The sequence below is a fragment of the Gouania willdenowi genome, chromosome 17 (genome assembly GCF_900634775.1).
Source record: "Gouania willdenowi chromosome 17, fGouWil2.1, whole genome shotgun sequence".
Classification (NCBI taxonomy): domain Eukaryota; kingdom Metazoa; phylum Chordata; class Actinopteri; order Blenniiformes; family Gobiesocidae; genus Gouania; species Gouania willdenowi.
In genome coordinates this window covers 23,747,110-23,774,080 of record NC_041060.1, presented here as the reverse complement: position 1 = coordinate 23,774,080, position 26,971 = coordinate 23,747,110, and the positions used below count along the sequence as shown (strand labels likewise).

Below are 26,971 nucleotides of genomic sequence, written 5' to 3'. Positions count from 1 at the left end.
AAAACCGGTCTGTCTCTAAACTCACGTTCTTCTCTTTGTGTCAGACTCAGAGTCCCGCCTCTCCTCGCTCGTCTCCCAGTCACACCAGCATCCGACCAATCCCAAGTCCAATACCGTCTGCCGGTACGACTCCAACCCACACGCCTCAGGACTCTCTGACAGGCGTGGGAGGAGACGTCCTGGAAGCATTCTCTCAGGGTAAAACATCGTTCACGCTCACAGCTTCCTGTCGAGACCCTCTGACTCAAAGACATTTGTTTGATCGAAGGTCCGAGAAGAAACCTGAGGAACGACCTGCTGCTCGCTGCGGACTCCATCACTCACACCATGTCGTCTCTGGTCAGAGAGCTGAACTCAGGTACCATCATGACAGGCAGGGCGATCACGCACCAGGATCAGTCCAATAAATTAGACATTCTCAAATTGGCCCGATATTACAATATGAACCGATAAGTCCACTCTACCATACCTCTACTCTTTTACCTTATTACCATGCTTAGCCAGCGCTGCTACGTACTAAGCTTACCGAAACACACTCCAAAAACCACCCAAAATGATTATGAAAATACAAAATTGACATAAAAAACGCACAAACTGACTAGAAAAACATACAAAAAAAAAGCATGAACACAAAAATAATACCAAACACACACTAAACTACATAAAAATGCACAAAAAACTACAAAACTACCAAAAGCTTAAAAAAACGACAACATAAGCAAACAAAATGACTACACACCCAAAATCATACAAAAACAAGTGAAAAAAAACATAGCAAATGGAAACAAAAACCACAGAATTTAATTTAAAAACAACAACAATAAAATAATACAAAATAACAATAAAGACACTCAAAAGGACTACAAAAATAAAAGGTGGAAACCAAAACTACCCAAAAAAGATGGGAAAAAGCAATTTTTGCCATCTACAATATGTGGAACGCAAAGATAAGTGGAAGGAAAAACATGTTGAAAGTTTTGTTTAGCCACAGAGGTTGGAAGGAATATGAAACGGCCACTGCACAGACAAAAAAAAACTGTCAAAGATGTGAAGGTCACATTTTGTTTCTTCAGTTAAAAAAAACAGCATTTTGATGAATAAGTTCAGGGTGGATCGATCCATGTCTGTGCATCATTAACCTCCTTTTGTTCCTCAGAGGGAGGAAGTGAGACGGAGAGCACCGTGGACTCAGACATTGGACGCTGTGATCTGTTGGCCACAAACTCCTCCGATCCTCTCTCCTACACGCTGAGGTAACGACCAAAACATTTGGGAAACATCTGGAAACTGAATCGGTTTTGAAGTCTTCCTTGTCGCAGGTCAGCTAGCGTCACGGAGGCTGAGAGCTTTGAGACGGACCTAGAGCAACGTCTGGAGGAAGAGCTGCTGAAGCACCAACTGGATGAGGACGAAGCTGGACTGGTGAGTGGTCTGGAGGTGAGATCACACGCGTCCAATCAGAGGCTCTGACCTGCTCTGTGATGTCATCAACCAGGTGATGATGCGGGAGTGAGCGTCTCAGGTCAAGGTGAGTTTGTATCTGCGGGAACGTTTGGCTTCAGTTAAGATAAGCTAAACCTACACTTTAATCACATGAATTGGTTTATTATACAGAAAACATGCAAACTCCACTCAGGTCGTAAAACACGGAAGCTTTGTCCAAGATTCTCAACTCATACAATGAAAACCTAGGCAACCGATCTTTCCTTCTTTATCAGCCATGAACCAAATCAGACATTTCACATCATATGATCAAGTTTAGTTTGTTTCTGAGATAAACTGGACTGATGGAGGATTATTGAAGACACTAGAAATGGAGAGCTGCAATGACGACACGTTTCTGTGTACTTCCGGATCAGATGATTCACTATAAGTATTATAATGACCATGATACGATGTTTTGTTGTGTATAATCTGAGTACTCTGTGGTGATATATAGATAAGATAAGTAAAGATAAGCCAAGTTGATAGAATAGGAATGATAATTTAAGATGAGTCAAGACAACGTACAGATGAGATAGGTTAAGATAAGGCAAGATTTGTAAACACAAGGTAGTAAGGTAAGATGAGCCAAGATAAGGTAAGAAACGCAAGGAATTAAATAAATGGGAGGCAAGATGAGTCAATTAAATGTAATATTTGTCAAGATCAAATAAGTCAATATAGAATATAAGTAGATCAGATAAGAAATGGATAAGATAAGAGTAGAATAAGTCGAGGTAAGACAGGATAATGTAAGTTAATCATTACAGCAGCAAACTCTTCACAATGGAATCAAAAAGAAAAGAAACTACTACGACTTGTAATAATAAAGATGATGCTGTGCTGTCATGTTTGTTTAGTGTAATGTGAATTTAATAGAATATGACTGATGTTTCAGAGCAGCCCTCAGGCATACAAGTGTGTGTGTGTGTGTGTGTGTGTGTGTGTGTGTGTGTGTGTGTGTGTGTGTGTGTGTGTGTGTGTGTGTGTGTGTGTGTGTGTGTGTGTGTGTGTGTGTGTGTGTGTGTGTGTGTGTGTGTGTGTGTGTGTGTCCCGTATCATAAGTGTGTAACAGTGCCTGGGTCCTCTGCAGGTCTTTTGGGGATCAGCACCAGTTGGAGACACTGACGCTGTGAGGAGACGAAGCTGTCTGTGAAACCTCAGTGCCATTACCACACACGCATGCACACACACACACACACACGCACTCAACCTCATGCACACACGCACGAGCTGTCATTTGAACCCAGTGACCTCGATTGGGAGGCAGATCCTCTTCTGTCACCTCTACAATATATAATAAACATGTTATTCATGCACTGACATGTGCAATAACATATTTCTGACATTTCTTTATCATTTCAATCATTTGATAAACAAAACATGCTGAATTCACATTTTTACTGCGGTTCAAAGACTTGAACTCAGCAGCCTGTTTATTCTTTGCATGGAGTAAATTAAGTTTTCTGTATTTTTTTTTTAAGTGTTTTCAGTGTTGTTGATTTGACGTTTAAAAAAAAAAAAACATCCCAAATGGGAAATGACAAAAGGTGCATGCTGTACCTCTTGTGGTGTGTCTTATGAACTTACCATTTTTTTTCCTGTAAATCTAACATTTTTTTTTTTTTATATATAAATCAATAACAAAACAATACACAATAGTTACAACACAGTTGTCAAATTCAAAGCCTGTCAAAATCCAGCCTTTAAAATAATATTACACAAATTATTAGGAAAATACTTATTATTAGGGTCTACGCCTGGTCCTGTCCTGTGTGTTTTACATCTCTCCCTGTTCCAACACAGCTGAATCCAATGACTGTGACAGAAAGCCTGATAACTAGCCAACCTTTACAATCAGCTGTAGTGGACCAGGGGAGCATCCAAAACATGCAGGACAAGGGCCCTCCAGGGCCGGCCATGCATGGAGACCCCCAGTCTAGATATTATTATTGAATACTTTTCACATTATCTGATTAGCACTAGTTTTCTTTCGGTGCATTTACTTTGAATGATTTCTTATAATAGTCTCACATTTGGGAAGAAAAACGTTGCTCATTCTAAGGTGGAATTTTCTTTAAATAATAAACAAAATCAGAGGTTAACATCAATTAAAAAGTGTAGATATTGGAAAACTTTAAGATTTTGATTTCAGCTTTTTCCATATTATCTATATATTTCAATTTTTCTCTAGATGCATTTTTCTTTTGTTAAATATGGAGATGAACTGAGGTCCTGTGAAGCAAGTGTCCCATTTCTTCTGGCAACTTTACCAAACGTTCCTGTATCGTCTCTGAGTTTCTGAACTCCAGCTCACGTCTTTGTTCCACTCCTTTTTAACGCTGCTACAACATCAAAATATCAATGTTTGCCTTCACCTCGTGTTTCATTTGGTCTCAGACACACTGGACACACATTTCTATGAAGGCTGACCTTTTTGTGCTTTTTGCACGGTGATGATAAGAAATAAAGTGTTGACTGCTTAACACAACTTAGTGTCTTTTTGTTCCGATGCACTGCTTTCTACTGTGCATTCCATCACATGATACCTAATCTCATGAGGTAATCAGATGTGAACCCACTCAGTTCATAGAAAATACATTGAAAGATCTTCACCGAAAAAGTTTTTTTTTTTTGCCATCTGTTCGAATCGTGCCACACCAACTTAGATGGCACAGTGTCCAATCTCAGTTGGAATTGGACGCATGTCAAAGTAGAATATATTAGAAGACTGAAGCGTAACTTTTTAAAATCCAACAATCTTTTAGGGTTCACTTTGAGTTAATTAAATAAATAAAAAATAGTTGGACCTTGTCAGTTTTATTTCACTCATGAATCACAAAACAAAATCTGCCAACTTGTAAAAATAATAATAATTTGTGACAGTTTTTCGTGAATAATCTTAATGTGAGTCACAATGTGTGATTAAAGACCACTGCAATCCTGTAATGATCAGCATTACAGGATGTATGTTCATTTCATTATTTGAAGCCAATTCCAACAAATAGAAAAGGTTTGAATGTAGAAAAGCCTTCTGTAACTAGTGTTTTTATGCAAAACCTCACAAAACATGCCGACTTAAAAAAAATTCTAACTTTTGAATAAATTGTGGGGGAAAACATGTAAAATACGGAATACAATATCCACAAAGAAATGTGTGTTCGTCTTTGGACTGCCCTTCAACACACACATTAATAATAATAAAAAGGACTTGCAGTTATTCGTATATAACGTTTGGTTGTGTTTTATTTATTTTTCTCCTTTCTTTTTTGCAGTGTTTAGGTTTATGTCTGTTTAATGTGTTATTGATTTGGGAAATAGTTTTGGTTTTTCCAACGCATCCGAGGGTCTGTGAAGGCGACACTTCAGCGGTCAGATGTGGCAAATGATCGACGCACCGCTTCCTGATTGGTCGAGCCAATGACAGAGGTGTGGTGTGTTTAAGGGCGGGGTGACTCAGCCGGAAAACAGCGTTTTAAAGCAACTCGTTCGGTCAGGAGCGACTTTTAAGGGTGAGTCCGCCTGTTTTGACGTCCTATTTGCGGTATACTGGTATGAATGGAGCTGGTTTGTGTGTGGGAAGGACTGCCTTGGTTCTGGTGGACCCTCATTGGCGTTCAGGTTTCTCCGTGCTGCGTTCAGGTGCTCCCCGTTAGTTTCTGCGGTGTCGCTTCTCCTTAAAACCTCCCCCACCGTTCACTGTAATCCACACAAACCGACCCATGTCCACATCTCACCCTTATCTCACCCATTTCAACCTGAGAGGAGCTGGTTCTGGGTCTGTTTTCTACAGAAATGTATGACTGGTTATAATCTGTGACTACAGGGGGCGACACATCACCATGGCACCGTGTGTGTGGTCAAAAACTGCTGAGAGGAAGAACATTTCGAATTGTTGCTCCTCCTACCAACAATAGCTGATAGACAGCCATCAATCAGTCACTAATAACACATTAATATATTAATAATAACATACACAGGGGGTGTCATATATGCACAATACTTAGCATTGTTGTACGTCGTTTAAAAGCCTTGTGATGTGCGCATAAAAGCTCCCGTTGAATCACTGTTGTAGTTGACACATAAACAATATTTCTTTATATTAATCTAACAAAGTGTTTTTCAATGTATGTAAGAGGATGAAGTACAACACTTTTTCTAAATCCTCCTAAACCTTATGAATCTATTAAACAAAAGTATTGGATGCAGACATGCACAAACTGTCACTCATGACCGAATATGCTTTTAATTTCACACATACTCACTTGTCGGGCTAAACAATATCGATTTTTATTTTTTTATTTTTTACTTTTATTTAACCAGGAAAGTCTTTTCCACTTCAGGAGTCATTGTAACTGCACAAAGAAGTGCTCTGAAACCTGGGCATGTTGACCAGCTTGTGTTTTTTCAATAAAATCTAAAAAGAAAGTACTAACTTTCTGCATTTATTTGTTGTTCTAGGCATATACCTCAGTTAAGTTGCACTAAAGTCATGTTGCACTAAAGACAAAGTTGGTTAAAAAGCCACAGGCAGATTGTATGTTATTTTTTTATTTGAAGTTGTTGGCACATGGCATGTTAAAGCTAATGTTTTGAGTGTAAAATATGCCAATAAAATACATTTCATACATAATGTTCATGAAGGTGTACACATTTACAGATTAGTTGTTTAAGTCATATATATATATATATATATATATATGTGTGTGTGTGTGTGTGTGTGTGTGTGTGTGTGTGTGTGTGTGTGTGTGTGTGTGTATCCGTAGATAGTTTTGTGTCATGCCTTACATGTTGATGGCCTTAATTGCTTCGAACTTGTATTTTTTTTTCTTTTTTCTGTATGTTCCTGTTTATTGCACATTGAGGATGTGGATACTCACTGTGGATTTCCCCCATCGAGAGTTGTTGTACATTGAAGTATTTTCAATTTTCTGTCTGTTTGTGTTTGTCCTGTGATGGACTGGCGCCTTGTCCAGGGTGTGCCCCCACCCAGTGCTTATTATAATCAATAGACGATAAATACCAACAGAGCCCAACGACCCTTATAAGCAGGTCGGAAGATAAATGAATGCAAATGACATTTAATAATAGACGATTAATGTGATAATGACAAATATGATGGTTCTAATGGTGTTGATGGTAATTATTAGAGGACAAAAGTCCCCCATGACGATAATAATAAGGATGATATAGCAGTGCTGATGATGATGCTGATGGGATTAACGCTGATGAAGAAGATGGTGATGATGGGATTGGCCCTGGTGATGAGGACAGTGAGGAAGACGCTGCTCGGTCACGTGTGGGAGACGTCAGCGTGTCGGTGAGGATCAGCAGACTGACTGACTGACTGACTGACGGAGCTCGCTCGGAGGTGCGCCGCCTTCTCTTCACCCGCAGCCGCTTTTGTCGCCTTTTGTCCCGGCCTGCGAGCGAACAGAGCGCCTGTTCCGAACCACCACAGACCCAAATGCCCGGTCCCACCGAAGCCCTGTCCCCAAATGGAGAGAACAACAACGACATCGACCCGGATAACGGATCCAACATCATCCCTTACCGGAAAAACACGGTGCGGGGAGAGCGAGCCTACAGGTAGGGACCTGGATAACCGGGGATAAAAGAAGGGAAACCGGGGTGGTCACACCGGGAGGGTCGTGCTGGTAAAAGGAGCACCGGGTGGGGCTCAGCAGGGCGCCGCAGTCTGGCCTGCTCCTCCCCCGGTTGTCATGTTTTCTCCCGGACTGTCCGCGAAGCCTCAGCCGCTTACTCTGCTCCTCCGCCCGGCCTCAGACGTCAGCCGTCCCCGCTGGTTTTCAGTCTGGTGGTTCATTGTAAAAACTCGGCCCGGCTCGGTTCGGAACGGATAATACCGGGACTAAACCCGACCAGATATCGCGAATACTCTCCACAGCCACCGTCTAATCCCTCCGTGTTCTTTAATCTGACCTTGTTTCGTGATTTAATGTCCGAATCCCATCCCGGACACCCTGGACCAAGTCCCCGGCCTGGTCCTGGTGTTGATCGGCTATCCGTACCAGGCTAACAAAGCGTGCTAGCTTACATCCGCTTTGTTGACATATTGAAAGCGGGTTGCCCTGGTTATCGAGCCCCTGACTACCCGGAGGATCTTTGATTAAGGCCCCGGGCTCTGCGGCTCTATCACCCCGGTCTCCGAGTCCTCGGAGCTCCATCACACCCCGCAGAAGAGATGCACAGACCTGGTCCTCATTCAAAGACAGGTTTCCATCTATTCTTGGCCCGCTGACCAAATCCGGACACATAATACCGTAATAATGCTTGTGCCCGGATTTGGTCCATACATTTAAACACCAGACACACTTTTAATCCAACCAAAAAATAAATAAAATTAAAAAAAAAATCCTTACAATCCTCACAATATTCTTACAAAAATGTTGAAAATCCACTTCACACTAAAGCCTGAATTACTGATTTTAATTCTGAGAGAAAAAAATACTAATTACAAATAATTAGGAACAAAACACATTTCCCCCAAAAATATATGTTCAAATAAATAAATAAATTACTTTGAGGCTATAGGTGTCTAATATTTTAAATCTAACTATTTGTATCATATTACATTTCCATAACTCTTGCTGATTTGCTGTTCCTCCACTTTAATGTCTCACTTCTTCTTCTATAGAGTTAAAATCGTAACAGATCCTCCAAAAGACACAAATCATGATTTTCTCACAATGATTCACAAACCGTATGGATTACAAATAAAAAAATCTTCATTCACAAACTAATGTGTTTTGGGTTTTTTGCAAATAAGAAACATATCTATCAAACAAATACAGCATGTTTTACACATACAATGAAACGTGTCTTCAATTACAAAAAAAAAATATTCTTCAATTATAAAACATTTCATAAGATAAGATCAACTTTATTGATCTCCCAATGGGGGAAATTTGGATGTTGCAGCAACTCCAAAAAAAAAAAAAAAAAAACAGGAAATATAACAGCGTCAAACAATAATTAAAGAAAGGAAGAAAAAATACAATAGAACCCATAAATACTATTTACACTTTCACTTGAAGGTTTACTGGCATTTCTATTGTGAATGGCGGAGAATTTGTGCCAAAAGTCACAAGATGGTTAAAAAACAGTAGTCAAAGTACAAAAACCAATTCTATAGCAACAAATAACTGCTTCAAGTCCTGTTTTACCTACAGTATATATTTTTGGTAACTGAAGACATGCTTCTTTGTATGTGTGAAACATGTTTTGTGTGTTTGTGCAGGTTTTTGGTAGGAATTTAACTCCATAATCTTCAACCTGAACCTGATCATTATGTAGAGATGAAACCTTATTGAATCACATGAAGCTTTGTCTACACTGTGTGAGCACAGGTGTGTGTGTGTGTGTTTGTGTTGCCATGTGCACACAGTGTGAAGACAAACAGTTCAGATCCAGGATGAAGGAAACACCGACCTGAAGGTGTCGGTGGGTGCAGTTTGTCCCTCAAAGAGGTAGACTAGTCCACGCCACGGGTTGATTTCAAGAAGGAGGATTAACAAATCCTAAACCTAAACCAGACCTCAAGCTTATCTGTAAACTCTCCCTTTGGGCAGAGACAGGTTCAGCTATTATTAGATAGATTTTTCTCATGGAGCAACACTTTATTATTTTTAGTTAATCATTTTTCCCATTGAGGTGAAGAACACCACAAAAATCAGGTATTATTTTTTTTATTACAGCTTTAATATAATTGTTATTATAATTTACTATAATATTAATTACTGAAGCGTGTTCACACCTATTATTATTATTGTATAAACAGATGAGTGCTCAGTCCCTCTGTTAGAACGTGTCGCTCCTGTCTTTACACAAATTCTGTTTACATCCAGCCTAATTCACTCCCAAATCCACATCTGATTAAAAGATTAAAAACAGGTAATTCCTCCAGTGGATCTTAAATAGAAACCAGAGTTTTTTGTTAATTTTTCTAATTGTGTAACACTGAACAACACTTGATATGATTTCAACAGTATGGATTATTTGCGATCTGATAAATGCCTTTTTCTGGCAGCCTGTGCAGTGGCTGTTTTATATTTCTTCCGAACGCCATCATTTTTACGGCATAAAGAAGATGTTTTCCTCTTCTTTTCCTCTGGGAATCTTTGAGTTCCAGACAAATGTGCTGGGTTGTGTGTTTTTCTAGCTATTTTGTGTATTTTTGTTGTTGTTTTGTGTAGATTTTCACTCACTTTGCTTATTTTATTCACGTTTAGTGTGTTTTTGTTTGATTCTGATGTCATTTTGTGTCTTTGATGTTGTTTTGTAGTCAGTTTGTGTATTTCTCTTGTCGTTACGTGTCTTTTTGAAGTATTTTTGGTGATTTAAATGACGTTTGGGTCGTTTTATTATCCCTGCCACAAAATGTGGAAGTGGGATTTAGGTTTGAGCTCCGACCAGGCGTCGGAGTTAAAGGGGACAGCTTTTCTCAGAAACTGTTTAAGAGAGGATAACCAAATTTGGTGTGTGGCTTCAAGGTATCAAGACCTTGATGGAGTTCGAAAATGGGAAGCGTACAATTATTCTTTCCGGAGTTATTGCCCTTGTACCGTTTTTTTTTTTCTTTTCTGAGGTATCTTCAAAGGGAACAGCTTTTAGAAGCCGTTTAATATAGTTAGTAATTTTATATTCTGATGTGATAATATGTTTTTATGTATACATTTAAGTTCTTAGATTTAGGACATTTAGGAAAAGGTTGTGAGTTATAATGAGAACCAATCTGGCGGGGGATGAGGATGACTATGTCTTCTTGTTGTTTTTATCTGTGCAGTGGTTGTTTAATTTTTTTTTATTTTTACATAATTATATCTTTTCACCATTTGTTTTTTTTTTAATGTATCAGTAGGAATCAGAATCAAGAATTATTCAATAATATCAGGGGGAAATAACATTTGTTACAGTGGCACTAAGTAGAAATTATAACAAGGTGAAAGGAAAACATACATTTCCTACTGTAGATTGGCTCATCCCAGTGTTGTACAGTTGTATAACTTTGTCCCTGGTGTCCTTAGACGGCTCTCTGGTCTTGGCCATGGTGGAGGTTGGAGTCTGACTATATGACACAGGTGTCTTTTGTACAGATAACGTAGTTCAAGCAGGTGCTATTAGTACAGGTAACGAGTTGAGGATAGAAGATCTTCTTAAAGAAGAAGTCACAGAACCGTGAGATCTAGAATTCTTGCTTGTTTGTAGGTGCCAAATTTGATCCAATAATTTGCAAATAACTTCTTTATAAATCAATACAATGGGATTTCCTGGATTTTTTTTTCACAATGTCTCTCACAGTTGAAGTGTACCTATGATGAACATTACAGACCTCTCATGTTTTTAGGTGGGACAACTTGCACAATCGGTGGCTGCCAAATACTTTTTTGCCCCACTGTACGCGCTGGTGATGACATAATCCAGGATGGCTGCCCGGACTAGAGCCGAGACTATTTATTTAATGGCCGTGGCTATTGATACGGAAACGTATCAATAGACTGCGAGTCTATTCATACGCAGTGTCCCTCATTGACCACTGACCAGTTTAGGTGACGTGATAGGCGCACCACGTGACTTAAAGTTCAGTTTTGTTTTAGCTTATATTTGTTTTTAGCTACCCCGCTAACTCTTTTATTTTAGCCCTAATATTATCCCTAACCCAGAATTTTTTTTTTTTTTTTTTTTTTTGTATATTTATTTTTAAAGGTGGAATTTTGCCAGGTTAAATATGTTCAAATGAAAAAATGTAAATGTCAAAAGTGGGATTCGAACCCATAGTCCTGGGGCTATTGATACATTTCAGTATCAATAGACACTTCCTTATTTGGGAAGAGCCTTAGAATAAATGGATATAATTAAGAGTGGATGGACGGAAGCATTAACATGCAGACTTTGACGCGGATTTATTAAACACACACGGACTTTGGTTAACGGAACAGGCTTCACCGGACGGCTGGCACTAGGACTAGACGGAGTAAATGCATTCCGTACTGTATTCTCAGGCTGTAAAATCAACAGTTTATCATTTTACCTGTTGTTAGAGCTACTATCTTTACCAGGGAGCAGCTATTTATTCCTGTTGATTGTTTTCCAGAGTTTTACTGGGCTTTTTACCGGTGATTAGTTCCTATCTCTCCTTCTGCTCTGCGGTCCAAACTGAAACACTGTGTTGTTGTTGAGCTGCTGCTTCAAAACTACAATCAAAATAAAGGTGAAAACAGTTCTCATGTGGTTTTCTGTGTTATAGCCGACATTAAAAGGATTGTTGTGTGTTTTTCGCGATAGACGTGATACGTCATGTTCACCCACTGTCCAATCAGAACCTTCCCAACCCCCAGACCTAAAGCGGAATTGAATGAAGCCGAATAAACCTGTTTTCCATATAAACCTCCATTTGGAATTACTATTTCTATGTAAACACGAAGCAGAACACTTTAATACCGAATTAAAAAAAAACATGTAACCGTGGCCATTGATTCATAAATACAGATGAAATACGATTATTCAGGACAAAATACAACTTTTCAAATATCCATTCAGATATATACAAAAATAGACATACTGTATGTATAGTCTGCCATCTACACTACACTGTGCAACTGTATTGTTGAACTGTATCTCTTACAGAGGGTCTGTGTGGACTTTGAACGCTGATCAAATAGTCCAATGTAAATTTAAGGTTTCAGCATTTTTGCAAGTAGTTTGCTGACTTCTAACATGTATTAATATCACCTGAGCTCCAATTATCAAGGTTAGATTACTGTAGTTTGTCTTCTGATACAGGTGTATGTGCGCGTGCATGTGTGTTTTCCTTGTGACTGCAGCTTTAATCACTGCCTGCTCAGATATAGAGAGCGTGGGAGGTCAGAGCTGGAGCTGCTGACTGAGCCTGAAGTCCAAACAAACCCCCAACATTGCTGATGAAGTCATGATCATTAAGTATATTACTACATCAGTCAGACCAAAGAACAGGACAGAGATCTGATATCAGATGTAATTGCATGCAACATGCTGTTTATTACTGTGATTTTTACCACCGACCCTGAATTAACCAACCTTTTACGGGTTTTTAACCATTACCCATCTCTAGGTTTTATTGGTGTTGATGTCTCTTGTGAGGTCTCGTGTGGCTCAGCAGGGGGGGCCATGGTCTGCCCTCTCCCTCCCTCTTGCTGTCATGTTTTCTCTGCAGAGCCTCTGCCTCATCCCAGTTTGGTTCAATATAAACTGGGCTCACCTCAGCTGTGCACGGGCCCTAACTGGACCAAACTGGATCAGACTCGGTATAAACTGACAAATTTGGACAGTCACTACAAACATTCAACTCAGTTGTTTTCCATTAGGGCTACAGCTTTAAATGATGTCAATACTCCTGTACTCTAACACACTGGTTCTATACTGGTGTGGCATTAGGTCCCACCATTGCTCCATAAGACTGATCTGTCCAGTTGTTTGGAGACTCTAAGTGGACACTTTAGTTTAGGGGTGTGTCTTGCCTGGCATCTGGCTATACGATTCGTATCCCGATAAATTCAAAGTGTTTATTGTCATATGTGCAGTTAGAAACACGTTTTCTTATACAATGAAATTACTACCTTGCTTATGAACTAAGATATAATAATGTACAAGTTAAATCTAACAGTGGAAAATACAACAGCAGTTAGAAACACGCTTATGAACTAAGATATATTACATTAAAATACTACCTTGCTTGTGAACTGGGATGTGGTGTTTATACAAGTTGGATCTGATCCCATCATCAGACAGTGGAAAATACAACACTGCCAATAGAACTAACAACAGCTGGATTACCCTTGATGTAGAGACAAAACAAGGTGACATTGTGGATGAAAAGGGAAGAACCTTCCAAACACCTTCGAAAGAGGAACTATTCTTGAACTGGAGGAACGCTAACAACGTCTGGCAGGGAACAAGGCCAACGCGAACAAAGATAGAGGAGGAGGACAACACTGACTACAGAAATCAAGAATGTTTTGACCAGAGAGACATGTAAACCCATGTAAATTTGCGATGGTAAAACAGGGGACGGGACCCGGATAAGCAAACTGCTTCTCTCGTCTCCTTTTTCGGCATGTACAAAAAAGAAAAAAAAAATGTAAAAAAAAAAAAAAAAAAAAAGTGAATGTAACCATGTCGGAAATAAACTGAATAAATAAATAAAAATAAATAAAAAATACATAGGTCACGATACAATACGATATAGCCCAATATTAAAGTATAAGGCGATTGTTGCGATTTTTTTTTAATACATATATGACTTAAGAAACAACTAATCTGTAAGTGTGTACACCTTCATGAGAACATTATGTATGAAATATATTTTATTGGCATATTTTACACTCAAAACATTGGCTTTAACATGCCATGTGCCAACAACTTAAAATGAAAAAATAACATACAATCTGCCTGTGACTTTTAAACCAACTTTGTCTTTAGTGCAACTTAACTGAGGTATATGCCTAGAACAATAAATAAATGCAGAAACTTTATTTTTAGATTTTATTGTAAAAACACAAGCTGGTCAACATGCTCAGGTTTCAGAGCACTTCTTTGTGCAGTTACAATGTCTCCTGCAGTGGAAAAGACCTTCCTGGTTAAATACGGATAAAAAAATAAAAAATATGTTATTTTTTTTAATTAAAGAAAATCGATATGGATGCATTTAGAATCGATCCGAGAATCGCGTGATGTAATATCGCGACATATTGCAGAATCGATTTTTTTTCAACACCCCTATAGTTTAACCTTGTGTAACTTTATAACAGTTCAATTCATTAAATGTTGGCAGTGGCTATATGTACGGTTGCTGTATCAATATACCGACATTCTATCGGTACGCAGCGCCCCTCATTGGCCGGTTTAGGTCACGTGACTAAGACTAAACCTAATCGAAACCTAAACATAAAGCTAAGATGCTACGTACGTGTACTTCGGTAAACATACCAATAGCACGGGGAGTTGTCTTTATGGCAATCCCACAAATGGACACTTTCTTAAATGTTTGATTACACAGTCATTACCCTGTCATTATTTGTGTATTAAGCTGTCATTAAGTGTCATTTGCTAAATTATGACACCTTTGGAGCTATGTTGGCATTTTTTGAGTTAGGTGGAGGGATCTAGTGGGGTTTGGTAGGGTTAGGGTAACAAACAACTCTTAATGGAAGCCTTTATAACACTGTATTCATGCTAATGACAGGTGTCAACCTTTATGTATAAAACTTCAAGTAAAGTGTTACCAAAGAATCTAAGTGTTATCTTTCTAGGCCTGTGAGGCGTTTACATGTTCTCTAAAGGATTTAGAAACAGCACAATTAAATTGGCTTTTATTTTCAATCTTTTACTTGGAGCCAAAAAATACAACAAAGACAACTGAGGGACACAAAATGTACACTAACACAGTAGGCCTCTGGTAGGAATATTGTTATGCAAATGTTCATTACCCACCAAAACAAGGCCCAACCCACAAGTAGAGAACCTCTGTTCTTAATCTACACCAGTGGTTCCCAAAGTTTTCACAGTCCCGTACCCCTTCATACATTTAAGCTGAATCCTTGTGCCCCCTGCTCCTGCACACTGAAAAAAACATAATAATGTAATGTCATGTAAAATGTAGCACTGCAGTGAAATTTGTCTGTGACTTTTACCTATTCTGTTGATGAATAATATATATAATTAAAAAAATATATATCTGTAAGCACACAAGACATCTTGTCCAGAATTAACACTTGTTTGCTTTATTCAATTAATTAGCCTATTTCAGTTATAAACCAATCTACCAAACATGTGTTGATTGAACATATAGCAGTAATACGACATATTCGTCAACCTGAAACTGTGAAACACAACTTGCTACAACTTTAATGAGAAGGGTGAGAATGAGAGGATGCACCGGACTCTGCAATGTTTGGCTGAATTTAATATTTGCATTTTTTTTGACTAAATTATTTCTCTGTCTGAGGCTGCATGAGGGGGCTCTGCATGATGTGTAATTTGTGGCAATGCATGGAGGCTCCTGACTGCTGGTTGATTTATACACTAGTTTCCAATGTTGTCACGTTGTTTTTCATTTCTATTCATGTAACCCCTATGACAATTTGTGTACCCCACTTTGGGAACCTAGGATCTAGACGTTAATTGAGTAAATGTGTGTAATATAGCTCATTCCATCCTCAAAGGGCTGAAACACTTCTCTTGACCAGTAGTTGGGCTTGTATCACATGTTGTTGGTTCTTTGAGGGGATTTTTTTTTACAGCATATGACTGAAGGTCATTGTGCTTTGATATTGCTGCGTTCACCCCGGATGTATCACGAAATGTCCGTACATCCAGATTACATGCAAAGTCAATGGATAGATGCGTCCCAGATGCAAAATCTTTCCATTTTGGCGGTGCGGTGCAATCCACACGTCAAATGCGTTCGGCTGTGCGACCGCGCTCCCGATTTTACGCATATCCGCACACCCGCACATTCGCAAGAGTTGTAAATATTGAACTCCTGCGGATGTTTCGCATTACAAAAGCCAATCAGAGTCTGTGTTGATGATGACGTCAGGCCGTCAACACCGACACCGGTCTGTTCACCCATTCAACCATGGAGTAGAAGCTGTGTGTGATCACCTGGAGCTGTATGACAGGGCCTTTATAACCGGAAAAAGGGATTAGGAAGGATTAGGCATGGAGGAGAATCAGTGAGGAGGTGGTAGTAGCAGGTAAAAGTTATCTCCGTAGCACTGAGCGAGGATAGCATTAGCCGCTAATCACACCGGCTTTTTTCACTGGTGGTTTATGTTTATGAGAGGAGAAAAAGGAGAGCAGCTCCTCGCTTCAGCAGGCAGTGAAACTCACCGAGTTGGATGTGTCGCTGGTGGGCGGGGCTTCGCTTCAGACGTGCGCATCATGCGAATGGGGACATTTTTTGATCCTGCGGAACGTTTCGTTCAGCAGATGTGTCCGGTGCCGCAGAAGACGCATTCAGTGTGAACGCAGCATTAGGGCTGCTCGATTTTAGAAAAAATTATAATCACGATTATTTTTGTCATAATTGAAATCACCATTATTCAAATGATTATTTGTCAACCAAAAAGTTATTTAATTTTTGTACAAAAAAAGCACAAAATATATTCTTTGAACATAAATAAAATCCTCCAAACACTAAAATCAAGTATGTTCACTTTTGCACAAAACAAAACACTTCTTGCACGTGACGTGTCTTTGCTCTAGATCTTCATCAACTGAGAATTTGACTTGCCACTTGTTTACCAAGTGTTTCTCTTCCATGTTTCAAGACCATTTGCAACAACTTTCCTCGTGTTAGCCTGCAGGCTAGTTTTATTTAGTGAATAAAACATAAAAAAGTACAATATATATATATATATTTTTGTAATAATCGTTTATTTCTCGATTGTTATTTTTGTAATCGCTAGGTGTAATAATCGGAATCAAATTTTGATTAATTGAGCAGCCCTACTGTGTGTAGTGGTCTCACCTGTGTTCCTGTTCTGTTTTGCAGCTGGGGGATGGCGGTCAACGTGTACTCTACCTCAATCACGCAGGAGACGATGAGCAGGCATGACATCACGGCCTGGGTCAACGACATCCTGTGCCTGAACTACACCAAGGTGGAGCAGCTCTCCTCAGGTTGGTACCTGAGCAGATTAGTGATGTGTTGGGTTTGTGCTTTGACATTTTTTTGCCTAACCTTAGACACAGCTGTTAGTTTAGATCAGTGGTTCTCATACTTTTTTGCCTCAAGTCCCCCCTTTTTCTTATTTCTGAATCCAAGTATGTCCCACTACAATATTTTGCATAGAAACTTAAAAGCAACTATAGAGCATAATGATGGAATGAACAAGTGATAACACACATTTGAAATCTCATTTTGGAACTAAGAGGAAAGAAACAGTATTTAGTGCAGTGGTTCCCAACCTTTTTTTGGATCGTGACCCCATTTTGATATCAAGAATTTCTGGTGACCCCAAATAATTTGTTTTTGGTCATGTTTTTACTTCATTTTAGTGGAACTAGATTTATATTTCACAAAGTGAAAGTATAGAAATACAGTTGTTAAAGATTGTGTGTTGTTTTAATAAAAAAAAAAATAATACAAATAATAATTCAAAAAATTCTGAAATTTATTTAATTTTTTCAGAAATTTCAGGTGATCCCCACTGATTTAGTGGCTCCTGAATAGATGTATTTCTATAGTTTTTATCATTTCCAGTCATCTCACGCCTGGGCTGGGACCAAGACTGACACTTTATTTGTTAATTTTCCTCTCTCTCTCTCTCTCTCTCTCTCTCTCTCTCTCATGTACCCCCTGTAGTGCCATTGCGTACCCCCATTTAAGAAACGCTGGCTTTGATTACACTTACACAAATCGCTGAATCAGCATATTATTGTATTGTTTGGCACTAGGATGCGGTCTCAAACCTGTCCTTCAGTTCCCTGGGAGCCTTTCACACAGCCTTTCTCACAGAGCAGACACAGAGCTACCACGTTCAACACATCCACATGGACACACAGTTTGGCAGCACAGAGGTTGGTTCCTCGTGTCACATTGCTGAATTGGCCATTTGTGAAAAATGAAAGGTAAACAATGTCTCAGCACTCGGCTGCTATTCTCCTGAGACGCAATCGTGTCCAGCGCTGCCATTGCATTTGACTATCTTACACAAATAAATATAAACTATTTTTTTATAAAGGTGTCTTAGGGCTGGGTGTCACCAGGTACCTCGCTATACGATATGTCATGATATTTTGCCCGCGATAATGATAGCATCACGATACAATAATAATCAATATATCGCAAGAAATTTCATCCAAGATACATCACGTTATCTATATATATAGTGTATCGTGGCTCTTCTTAACACACACTCACACACACACATATATATATGGTTTTCTTGTATGTTGCAATATAAAAATCTATATTTGGCGCCAGTAAATCAATACCGTATGACAAGAGGAAATATTGTGATATATATATTATGTAGATATTTTGGCACACCCCTAGTTATCTATTTAGTAGCCAAGCATAGATCAGAGACCTAGGGCTTAGGGCCGTGGGGCGGACCTACCAGATGCACCGTTACAGAGTACAGACGTAGAAAGAATAGATCTGTTCCTGTCCGTTGTTACAGACATATAAAGAATAGATCTGTTCCTGTCCGTTGTTACAGACATATAAAGAATAGATCTGTTCCTGTTGAAGTGAAAGGACTAAATGTAAAACCGATACAAACATGAATGAAATTACCCAGTAACATGCAGCTGTTTAACTGGAAAGATGAAAAACGTCTCCTTCACTTCTTTCAGAGACAGTCTGTGCAGCAGCTGTTTTTGTCTCTTTCTAGACACATAGTCATATGCAGTGTTTGGAATAACGGCGTTTAAAATAACGCCGTTGGGTTTGGCGTGGGGGGCTCCTGTCGGCCCGGGGTGCTGGTGGGGGGGCTGTGGCCTTCGCTTGGGGGGCGGGCATTGCTGCGCTGGGTGGGTGGCTTGGGGGTTGGCTCGTCTGGGGGCCTGGGGTGGTGGGGTTCGTGGCTTCGGGACGGGGTGGTCCGGGATGGGGGTGGCGCTGGGGGCGGCTGCTCTTGGGGGCGGCACTTGCAAAAAAAAAAAAAAAAATAATAATAATAATAAAATAACGGCGTTATGTAACGGCGTTTGTTTTTCAGTAACGGGGTAATCTAAATAATTACTTTTTACGCCGTTACAACGCCGTTATCGTTACTGAACGTTAAATGCGGTGCGTTACATGCATTGATTGAATAAACTGTTATCCGAAAGCATCCCCGGCTTCTGACTCCGCTGTAGTGAGGAGGTGAGTTAAAAACAAGGTGAGTGATTATGATTGGCTAAGGCGACGTGCCAGCACACGCGACACACACGCACACACACACACAGAGCAGATTGGATGAAGTCTGGATGAAAAGTTGACATTTTTAAGGTGACGATACAAACACTACTTTAAATTAATTGTGGTCAAAGGCAAGAACGTGTATGTGAAGTGTTCATTATATCCAGGAGTGAAGACTTTGTCCACATCCGTTGTAAGAAACTCAAAATTAATGAAGCACCTCACAACACACGCATCTAAAAAATGTGAATTATTTGACATAGAGCAACTTTTTTTTTTTTAATAGTAACGCAAATAGTTACTTTCCTTGGTAATGAGTTACTTTTATGATAGAGTAATTTAGTTACTAACGCAGTTATTTTTTGAACAAGTAGTGAGTAACTACAACTAATTACTTTTTTAAAGTAACGTTCCCAGCACTGGTCATATTTATCACATCTTCCCACGTGAGGGAGAAGGAATATTGCAGATGAGTCTTTGTGTTCCACGTATTTCAGACGCTAAATGTGTTGTTTTCCTTTGAGACTGGGAAGGAACTCTGTATCAATGACCAGTCCCACATGTTTGGGTTAGCTTAGCACGTAGCGGCACTGTGAGCAGGGTCAAGGGTATGGCTGTGACATCATAATAAATCATGGCTGTAGGCACATCATCTTTGTACAGCCTCCCACTAGGACAGTGTTTTTCAACCTTAAGGTCATGACCCCATGTGGGGTCACCCGTAATTTCATTGGGGTCACCTAAAATATCTAGTAATTAATATTTTTAAGAATTATTGATTAAAATTATTCATCTATCCATTGTCTGACTCGCTTGTTCCTGTTTTCAGGGTGACGGGTTTATTAAAATTATATTTTTTGTAATTTAGAAAAAAAAAATCTTTTTCAAAATAAAACACCAATTGTATTCTATACTTTCCCTTCCTCAAATATAAATCTAGTTAAAAAAAAATACAGTATAAATATTAAATAATTAAATGGTTATTTAAATAGTTTATTAAATAATTAAATCATAATTAAAATACATATTTTTGAAATTATTGATTTTCAAATTAAAACACCACACACAATCTCAAACAACTGTGTTATATACTTCCACTTCCTCAAATATAAATCTAGTTAAAAAAAAAACCAGTGTAAATATTAAATAAATAAATAGTTAATTAAATACTAATTAAAATTTTATTTTTGTAATTTTTTAAATGTATTATTTCTTTTCAAATTAAAACTCTACACCCAATCTTAAACAACTGTATGATAAACTTTCCCTTCCTCAAATATAAATCTAGTTTAAAAAAAAACAGTGTAAATATTAAATAATAATTAAAATAGTGTTTTTGTAATTCTTAAAATGTATTATTTCTTTTCAAATTAAAACACTACACACAATCTCAAACAACAGTATTATGTACTTTTACTTTCTCAAATATAAATTGAATTAAAAGAATACAGTGTAAATATTAAAAAATAAATAATAATTAAAATTAAAACATTTTTAGATTTATTTTAAACTTAAAACACCACACACAATCTCAAACAACCTTCACTTCCTCGAATATAAATCTAGTTTAAAAACAAACAAAACATTGTAAATATTAAATAATTATAATTAAAATTATGTATTTTTTATTTTTAAAATTTATTATTTCTTTAAAATGAAAACACTACACACAATTTCAAACTGTATTATTTACTTTCACGTCCTCAAATATAAATCTAATAAAAAAACTGTATAAATTATATCACAAACATGATCAATAAGTAATTTAAAAAAAAAGGCTCTGGGGTCAGCAGAAATGTGTGACTCCAAACGGGGTCACGACCTTAAAAAGACTGGGATCCACTGCACTCGGGGGTGTGAGAATCATGCTGGGTCAGCATTTCTCTGTAAAGGCAGTGTGTTTGTTTCTAACCGTGTGATGTTTCCCGTGCAGGAGCTGCTTACTGTCAGTTCATGGACTTGCTCTTCCCAGGCTGCATCAGCCTGAAGAAGGTCAAGTTCCAGGCCAAGCTGGAGCACGAGTACATTCACAACTTCAAACTGCTGCAGGCGTCCTTCAAAAGGATGAACGTGGACAAGGTGTGTGTGTGTGTGTGTGTGTGTTCCATCTTTTTGTCCTCCTTGCTTCCTCGCGTCTGACTCCTCCTCCATTGCTTAGATCATTCCTGTGGAGAAACTGGTCAAAGGAAGATTTCAGGACAACCTGGATTTCATCCAGTGGTTTAAGAAGTTCTTCGACGCCAACTACGACGGTAAAAATTACGACCCGCTCGATGCCAGGCAGGGCCAGGACGCCATTCCTCCTCCTGATCCCGGCGAGCAGATCTTCAACCTGCCAAAGAAGTCCGTCCACGCCGCCAGCTCCCCGACTGCAGGTAACGCCCAGAAAAACAGAGGACAGTGAATGTAACACGCCATGATCCTATTCACTTTATGTATAGAGCACATTTAACAACAAACAGGGTTTGTTTGGCTCTTTACCTGCTCTGTCCCCCTCAGTTACTGCACAACTCCTGTCATTGAGTGTTGACTAGTTTGTTAAAATCTCCATAAAGCAGCTGATAGGGTAACACTGGGCACATTCTGAGACACTCAACTGGTGATGAGTCACTTCAGTGATGTTTTAAATCAACTGGGCATCATGTTAACTGGTGACTGAGTCTGAGCCATAGCTCGTTGTGTTCAGATGTCAGTCATCAATCAAAATGGACACCAGTTTGATCAAAACACTGGTGGAAATTACCCACAATGCAACTATTCTAATTTTAGCGCTGGTATTCCACAGTAAATCATACGTTAATTATTATACTGGTGTATACTGGTATTCCTCAGTAAATCTGACAATAATTATCATACTGGTTTATACTGGTATTACTCAATAAATCATACGTTAATAATTCTACTGGTTCATACTGGTATTCCTCAGTAAATCTGACAATAATTATCATACTGGTTTATACTGGTATTACTCAATAAATCATACGTTAATAATTCTACTGGTTCATACTGGTATTCCTCAGTAAATCTGACAATAATTATCATACTGGTTTATACTGGTATTCCTTAGTAAATCTGGCATAATTATTCATACTGGATTATACTGGTATTTCTCAGTAAATCTGGCATAATTATTCATGCTGGTTTATACTGGTATTCCTTAGTTTGATGACGTACTTGATGACAATATTGAAAGTTTTCTGCATTTGTTATTTCAGGCTTCAGTGTGTGTTAATAATATCAATAATATGATTGGTTTGTGGCTCAGTCTCCTGTTGTTTGGTCAGATACACACTGGTGTTGATTGTATCTAATCATATGTGTTAATAAGTCTTTTGACTGACAATAAAGGTGAAAATCTTCCCACAGGTGCGTCGAGGTCGAGCTCCACCACGCCCAAGTCTGCAACACCCACATCCAGACCGTCGTCGGCAAAAAAGATCCCTATCGCCACGGCGACTCCCGCCAAAGGAGAGAAAGAGCTGGAGGTCCAGGTCACACAGCTGACCGACCAGGTGGGAGTCAGAAGAATTTGTTTTTGTTGTCGAGGTGTAAGAAACAAGAATGTTGTAGTTTAGTTAGTGACAATACTTGTTATTGTTTCACTGAAGTCAGAGTAGATTAGATCAGCTGACACTCCCTCAGCTTTAATAACAGCCGAGACATCAATCATCACGCTGAAAGCCCTGTCTGTTGGTGTATCAGTTCAACTGGTGGTCGTTATACTTGGTGATGAGTCATGTTAGAAAAGAGGCTTTCATGATGTCCCTCAGTGTGGATTCTACATTTGGGCAGCCTAAAGGGATTTCAGCACTACAGCTTATTTTTCTTAGTTCAAATATGATTTTATTATATATATATATATATATATATATATATAGACATAAGATAAGAGTTTGAAACTGTATGGAAGCACTTTAAACATAAGAAATCTACAGAAAATATTGTATATTGTAAAAAAAAAAAAAAAAACAACTGAAACATAACTAACCCTCAGTGTTTACATTAAACTAAAACTTTTGTTCACCACAATGCAATAAATACACACGTCAGATGACAGACATGCATATCTTTTCACTGGTTTGCTTGTCTTTTAGCAGGATTATGTCAAGAATACTAATTTTGAGAATATTTTAACCAAAGATGGACCTTAATCCATGGAAATTTCAGTTAAAATTGGGAGGATATCCGGATCAATATGCTGATTCTGGGTCAGTTTGAAAAATCTCTAAATTTTATTATTGGCAAAATTTCAAATATTATTTTTCTGGGTTTGTAATTAAATGTTTTTTTTTTTTGAGGAAATTTCATTCATTATGTCAGGTTTGGCTCAATTACCCCATTTAGTTTGATCCGGATCAGAAATGGTTTGCGCATTTCATTGTGCCTAAACATTTGGACCTCCTGTGTCGTTATTAATGGGGATGGAATTTTCTTCCAGATAACTGTTAATATCTGGCAAAGAGGATATTTGGCGCTTGGAAGTTTTGCGCTCTCTCAGTGCTTTTGTTTGCAGTTTTTATGAACACATGACATTATAATGAGCGAAACTAGTCACAAGATAACATGTTGACTTGTTAAATCATAACACCAATGGGTATCAGTGCAAAGTGCATCTTTTTTTTTTTTTTCCTAAAAATGCATTTGGTCTGTTTTAGTGGATTTGGTGACTGTGTGTGTCAGAGCACGTTGTTCATTCACTGATTGGCCCAGAACAAAAACAGCAGAACCCACGTCCACACAGGATTTCTGACTAATTGTTGTGTGAAGAAACAAACATTAGGAATGCGAAGGCTTTCTGTGCCTCCTGTGCTTCACTCCTGCTCTCTCTGATGCCATCGATCATGCTCTTTGTGTCTCAGGTGAACACGTTAAAGCTGGCCCTGGAGGGCGTGGAGAAGGAGCGGGATTACTACTTTAGTAAACTGCGAGAAGTGGAGCTGTTATGTCAGGAGCAGGGAGAGGAGAGCGCCCCGTTTGTGGAGCAGCTGATGGAGGTGCTTTACGCCTCGGACGAACAGGTCAGTGCCGTGTTAGTAAAAACTCTGAACCTCTGAATCAATGTGAAGCTTTAATTCTGTAACTAATGCACCGGAACTCTTCAGCAGTACTTTATTGCAGTAGTCAAAACCTTGATTGCGATTCGATATCGATAACGTTTCGTTAAAGAGTAATTGATGCTGGAAGTCCGAAACTGTGAATACCTGCCAACATTACCGAACAGTAAAGTTGGCAGATAGTATTCAGATAAACTGGTGATTGACTATTGACTGTGAGGAACAATAGATGTTAGAACTTCTACCACTTGACACTTTTACTAAAACAATTACAACATTTTTGACGGCAGTAAAAAATTTACTTTTTTTGCACGTTATAATACCGCTAGCCACTAAAGGCAGCCGTCAAGACAGACGATAGTTGATTACAAGGCAAGGAGCACCAGTAGATTCATTACATCACCTCTGGTTCCTTTAATCACAAATCATGTGCATGTTTTATGTAAATCCATTTTCATTTTTTATTTTTATATATCATTAACGTTTCAATTCAGCAGTTTATCAGTAACGTGACTTATGTGTTGCTCTTTTTTTTGTCTGGGGAAAAAAGTCCCCCCCGTCTGTGGGTCCCCTCTGTGTGGCGAGATTAAAACATGAAGCTCTCGTCCACAGTTTCCCTATACATGTTTGTGTTGTCCTCAGGACGGAGCAGAGGGCGACAGAGCGGACGGGGAAGGCCAGGCTCAGGAGGAGGTGGGCGAGGACCAGCAGGAGGAGCAGGACGAGTACTGACCACCACAATCCCTCTGTCCGTCAGAACTATCCCTGGATTTTATTAGTTCCCCTCATGGTTCCACACGGAGCACCGTCCATCACAGGGTTTGGTTTCAGTGTCCGTTGCTCTCTGTTGGATGTGTTTGGTGACTTTGGATGAAGAGCAGCGGCGGCGGCAGTTTCCTCCACTTCAGAGCATCACAGACAGACTTTGGATGTGATCAGCTGTCGGCCCGCCTCCACATTTTCACTTTTTTATCCTGTGGTTTTTTTTATTATTTGCATATCAACTGCAGCTGTCAACCACCAGGACGCAATAAGCCGAGCCTCCCGTATTTCCTCATTCACTTCTTCCATCTGTGGCACTGACGTGTGACACTGTATGGGACAATCTGTCTGTAGACTGTATTTATTATTATTATTATTATTATTATTTTTATTAAGCCTTAGCATTCGGAGAACTTTGAATGAAACGTCTCACGCCGTCCTCAGATGTCAGATAATCAGCCTGTTCAGTGCTGAGCAAACATCACTGTGGGCGGGTCTTATCACCACAGGAGGCGGAGAGCTCAGGATAATCTCGTGTTTACAGAAGTCAGGCTGGGAAGCAACGTTGAACGGTGTAGGAATTAAAACCCTCAGACAATATAAGCACATACTAAGACCAATTGTTGGAGTTTTCCATGAAGATGTTTCAGCTGCTGCAGGCCTGAAAAAACTATGGCGTCATGTCTGTGCCGCAATTCTGCACGTGCAAAGAGTCTAAGAGACAAAATCTGTATGAGCAGTTTCTAATTTTGTAAAACATTTTGAACTTAAACGCGTTCCCTCCAAGCATCCCCCCTGCGCAGTGCTACACACGTTAGCAAATGTTTAATGACTGACTGAATGTAGAACTGGGTTAGAGTTCTGCTGCTCTGCAAAACCTGCAAATTTCACTCAATTCTTACCATGTTTCCCTGCTCAGTGAACTCTCTTGCTTCACTCACGGATTTAAAATCCAGCTCTAGTTTCCTGCTCAATTAATGATCGTGGAACATGTGTAACGTTTCGCAGTGTTGATTACAATGAAGTAATCGGTCATTGTTGTCAAGATTTTGTCTATGCTGGTGCAGAATCGTGGCACAAATCAAACGCCATATTCGACTGCTTACTAAGAGTTCAGAGAAAATCTCAATCATTAAATATGACAGCGTCACTTCAGAGCGTTGGTGCTAAAGTAAAGGTATTATAGAAACTCTGGGCTGACTGAGCTCTCCCCCTCACTGTCCTCATATATTTAACTTTTATTAGAGATGCATTTACTAACCAACCCTCGGGTCGTATATCACAGTGCAAAGAAAAAGAATGTAAACACGCTCTGTCCGTCGTTAATGAACGATCAGTGTTTTCACTTGTTATGCATTCCCCTCCTTTTGAAGACTGTTGCATGTCTGCATTTTTATTTTGTGAATAACTCAACCTGCTTTTTATGTATTTAATACAATCCCGAAATGTTCCGTGAGCTTTTGTAATGTTGAACCTGCAGATTTGAAGGAGGCGCAGGCTCGGCTTGGTTTGCTGTAATAAAAACATTTTGAGTTTACAAAAGATTGGAGTCCGGGATGCAGAGCAGGTTTATGTGTGTGTGTGTGGGAGTGTTTTGGCTGAAAAACTACAAGGTGTCTTTCTTTACCAAATGTTATTGCTGTGAGAAGAACATGCTAATAACTCTTTTCTACCAGGGATTATTAACAGTCCAGGAGAATTCAAACTTGTAGGTTGACTTGATAATGTTGACCTGCCCCTTTACTCTTTGAACCTGCTCAGCCAA

At 39.0% G+C, this 26,971-nt stretch overlaps 2 protein-coding genes and 1 long non-coding RNA gene across 9 annotated transcripts in view; 2 read left to right on the top strand and 1 right to left on the bottom strand.

The window, feature by feature from the left end:
- The window catches only part of dtna (dystrobrevin, alpha), a 29,023-nt gene extending 25,903 nt beyond the window's left edge, over window positions 1–3,120 (top strand). For all 6 annotated transcript variants that reach the window (XM_028473792.1, XM_028473793.1, XM_028473791.1 and 3 more), the window contains 6 exons: window positions 45–198; window positions 269–358; window positions 1,157–1,253; window positions 1,320–1,422; window positions 1,496–1,528; window positions 2,576–3,120. In XM_028473792.1, coding sequence (XP_028329593.1) covers window positions 45–198; window positions 269–358; window positions 1,157–1,253; window positions 1,320–1,422; window positions 1,496–1,513 — 462 coding nt within the window. In that variant the 3' untranslated portion in view covers window positions 1,514–1,528; window positions 2,576–3,120. The remainder of the gene's footprint in view (window positions 1–44; window positions 199–268; window positions 359–1,156; window positions 1,254–1,319; window positions 1,423–1,495; window positions 1,529–2,575) is intronic.
- LOC114479876 (uncharacterized) lies at window positions 2,607–19,436 on the bottom strand. The gene is made up of 3 exons (XR_003676027.1): window positions 19,420–19,436; window positions 11,449–11,455; window positions 2,607–2,689 (listed from the first exon to the last, which is right to left on the bottom strand). It is a non-coding gene; the product is annotated as an uncharacterized LOC114479876 (long non-coding RNA).
- On the top strand, window positions 4,878–26,750 carry mapre2 (microtubule-associated protein, RP/EB family, member 2). Of its 2 annotated transcripts, none has more exons than XM_028473798.1 (7): window positions 4,878–4,994; window positions 17,036–17,163; window positions 21,324–21,469; window positions 21,549–21,765; window positions 22,757–22,902; window positions 24,250–24,408; window positions 25,087–26,750. In XM_028473798.1, exons 2-7 carry the CDS (start codon window positions 17,043–17,045, stop codon window positions 25,174–25,176), a joined length of 879 nt encoding a protein of 292 aa, XP_028329599.1. In that variant the 5' UTR covers window positions 4,878–4,994; window positions 17,036–17,042; the 3' UTR covers window positions 25,177–26,750. The 2 variants fall into 2 exon arrangements, with proteins under 2 accessions (XP_028329599.1, XP_028329598.1); XM_028473797.1 differs by lacking the exon at window positions 4,878–4,994 and adding an exon at window positions 6,770–7,071.
- The last annotated feature ends 221 nt before the right edge of the window (window positions 26,751–26,971 follow it).

Excerpts from the sequence above, each read along its gene's own strand:
- mapre2 (XM_028473797.1), top strand. The coding sequence starts at position 6,950 with ATGCCCGGTCCCACCGAAGCCCTGTCCCCAAATGGAGAGAACAACAAC. Across the intron at positions 7,072-17,035 it reads CGGGGAGAGCGAGCCTACAG|CTGGGGGATGGCGGTCAACG; the intron begins GTAGGGACCTGG and ends TCTGTTTTGCAG. Across the intron at positions 21,766-22,756 it reads CGCCAGCTCCCCGACTGCAG|GTGCGTCGAGGTCGAGCTCC; the intron begins GTAACGCCCAGA and ends ATCTTCCCACAG.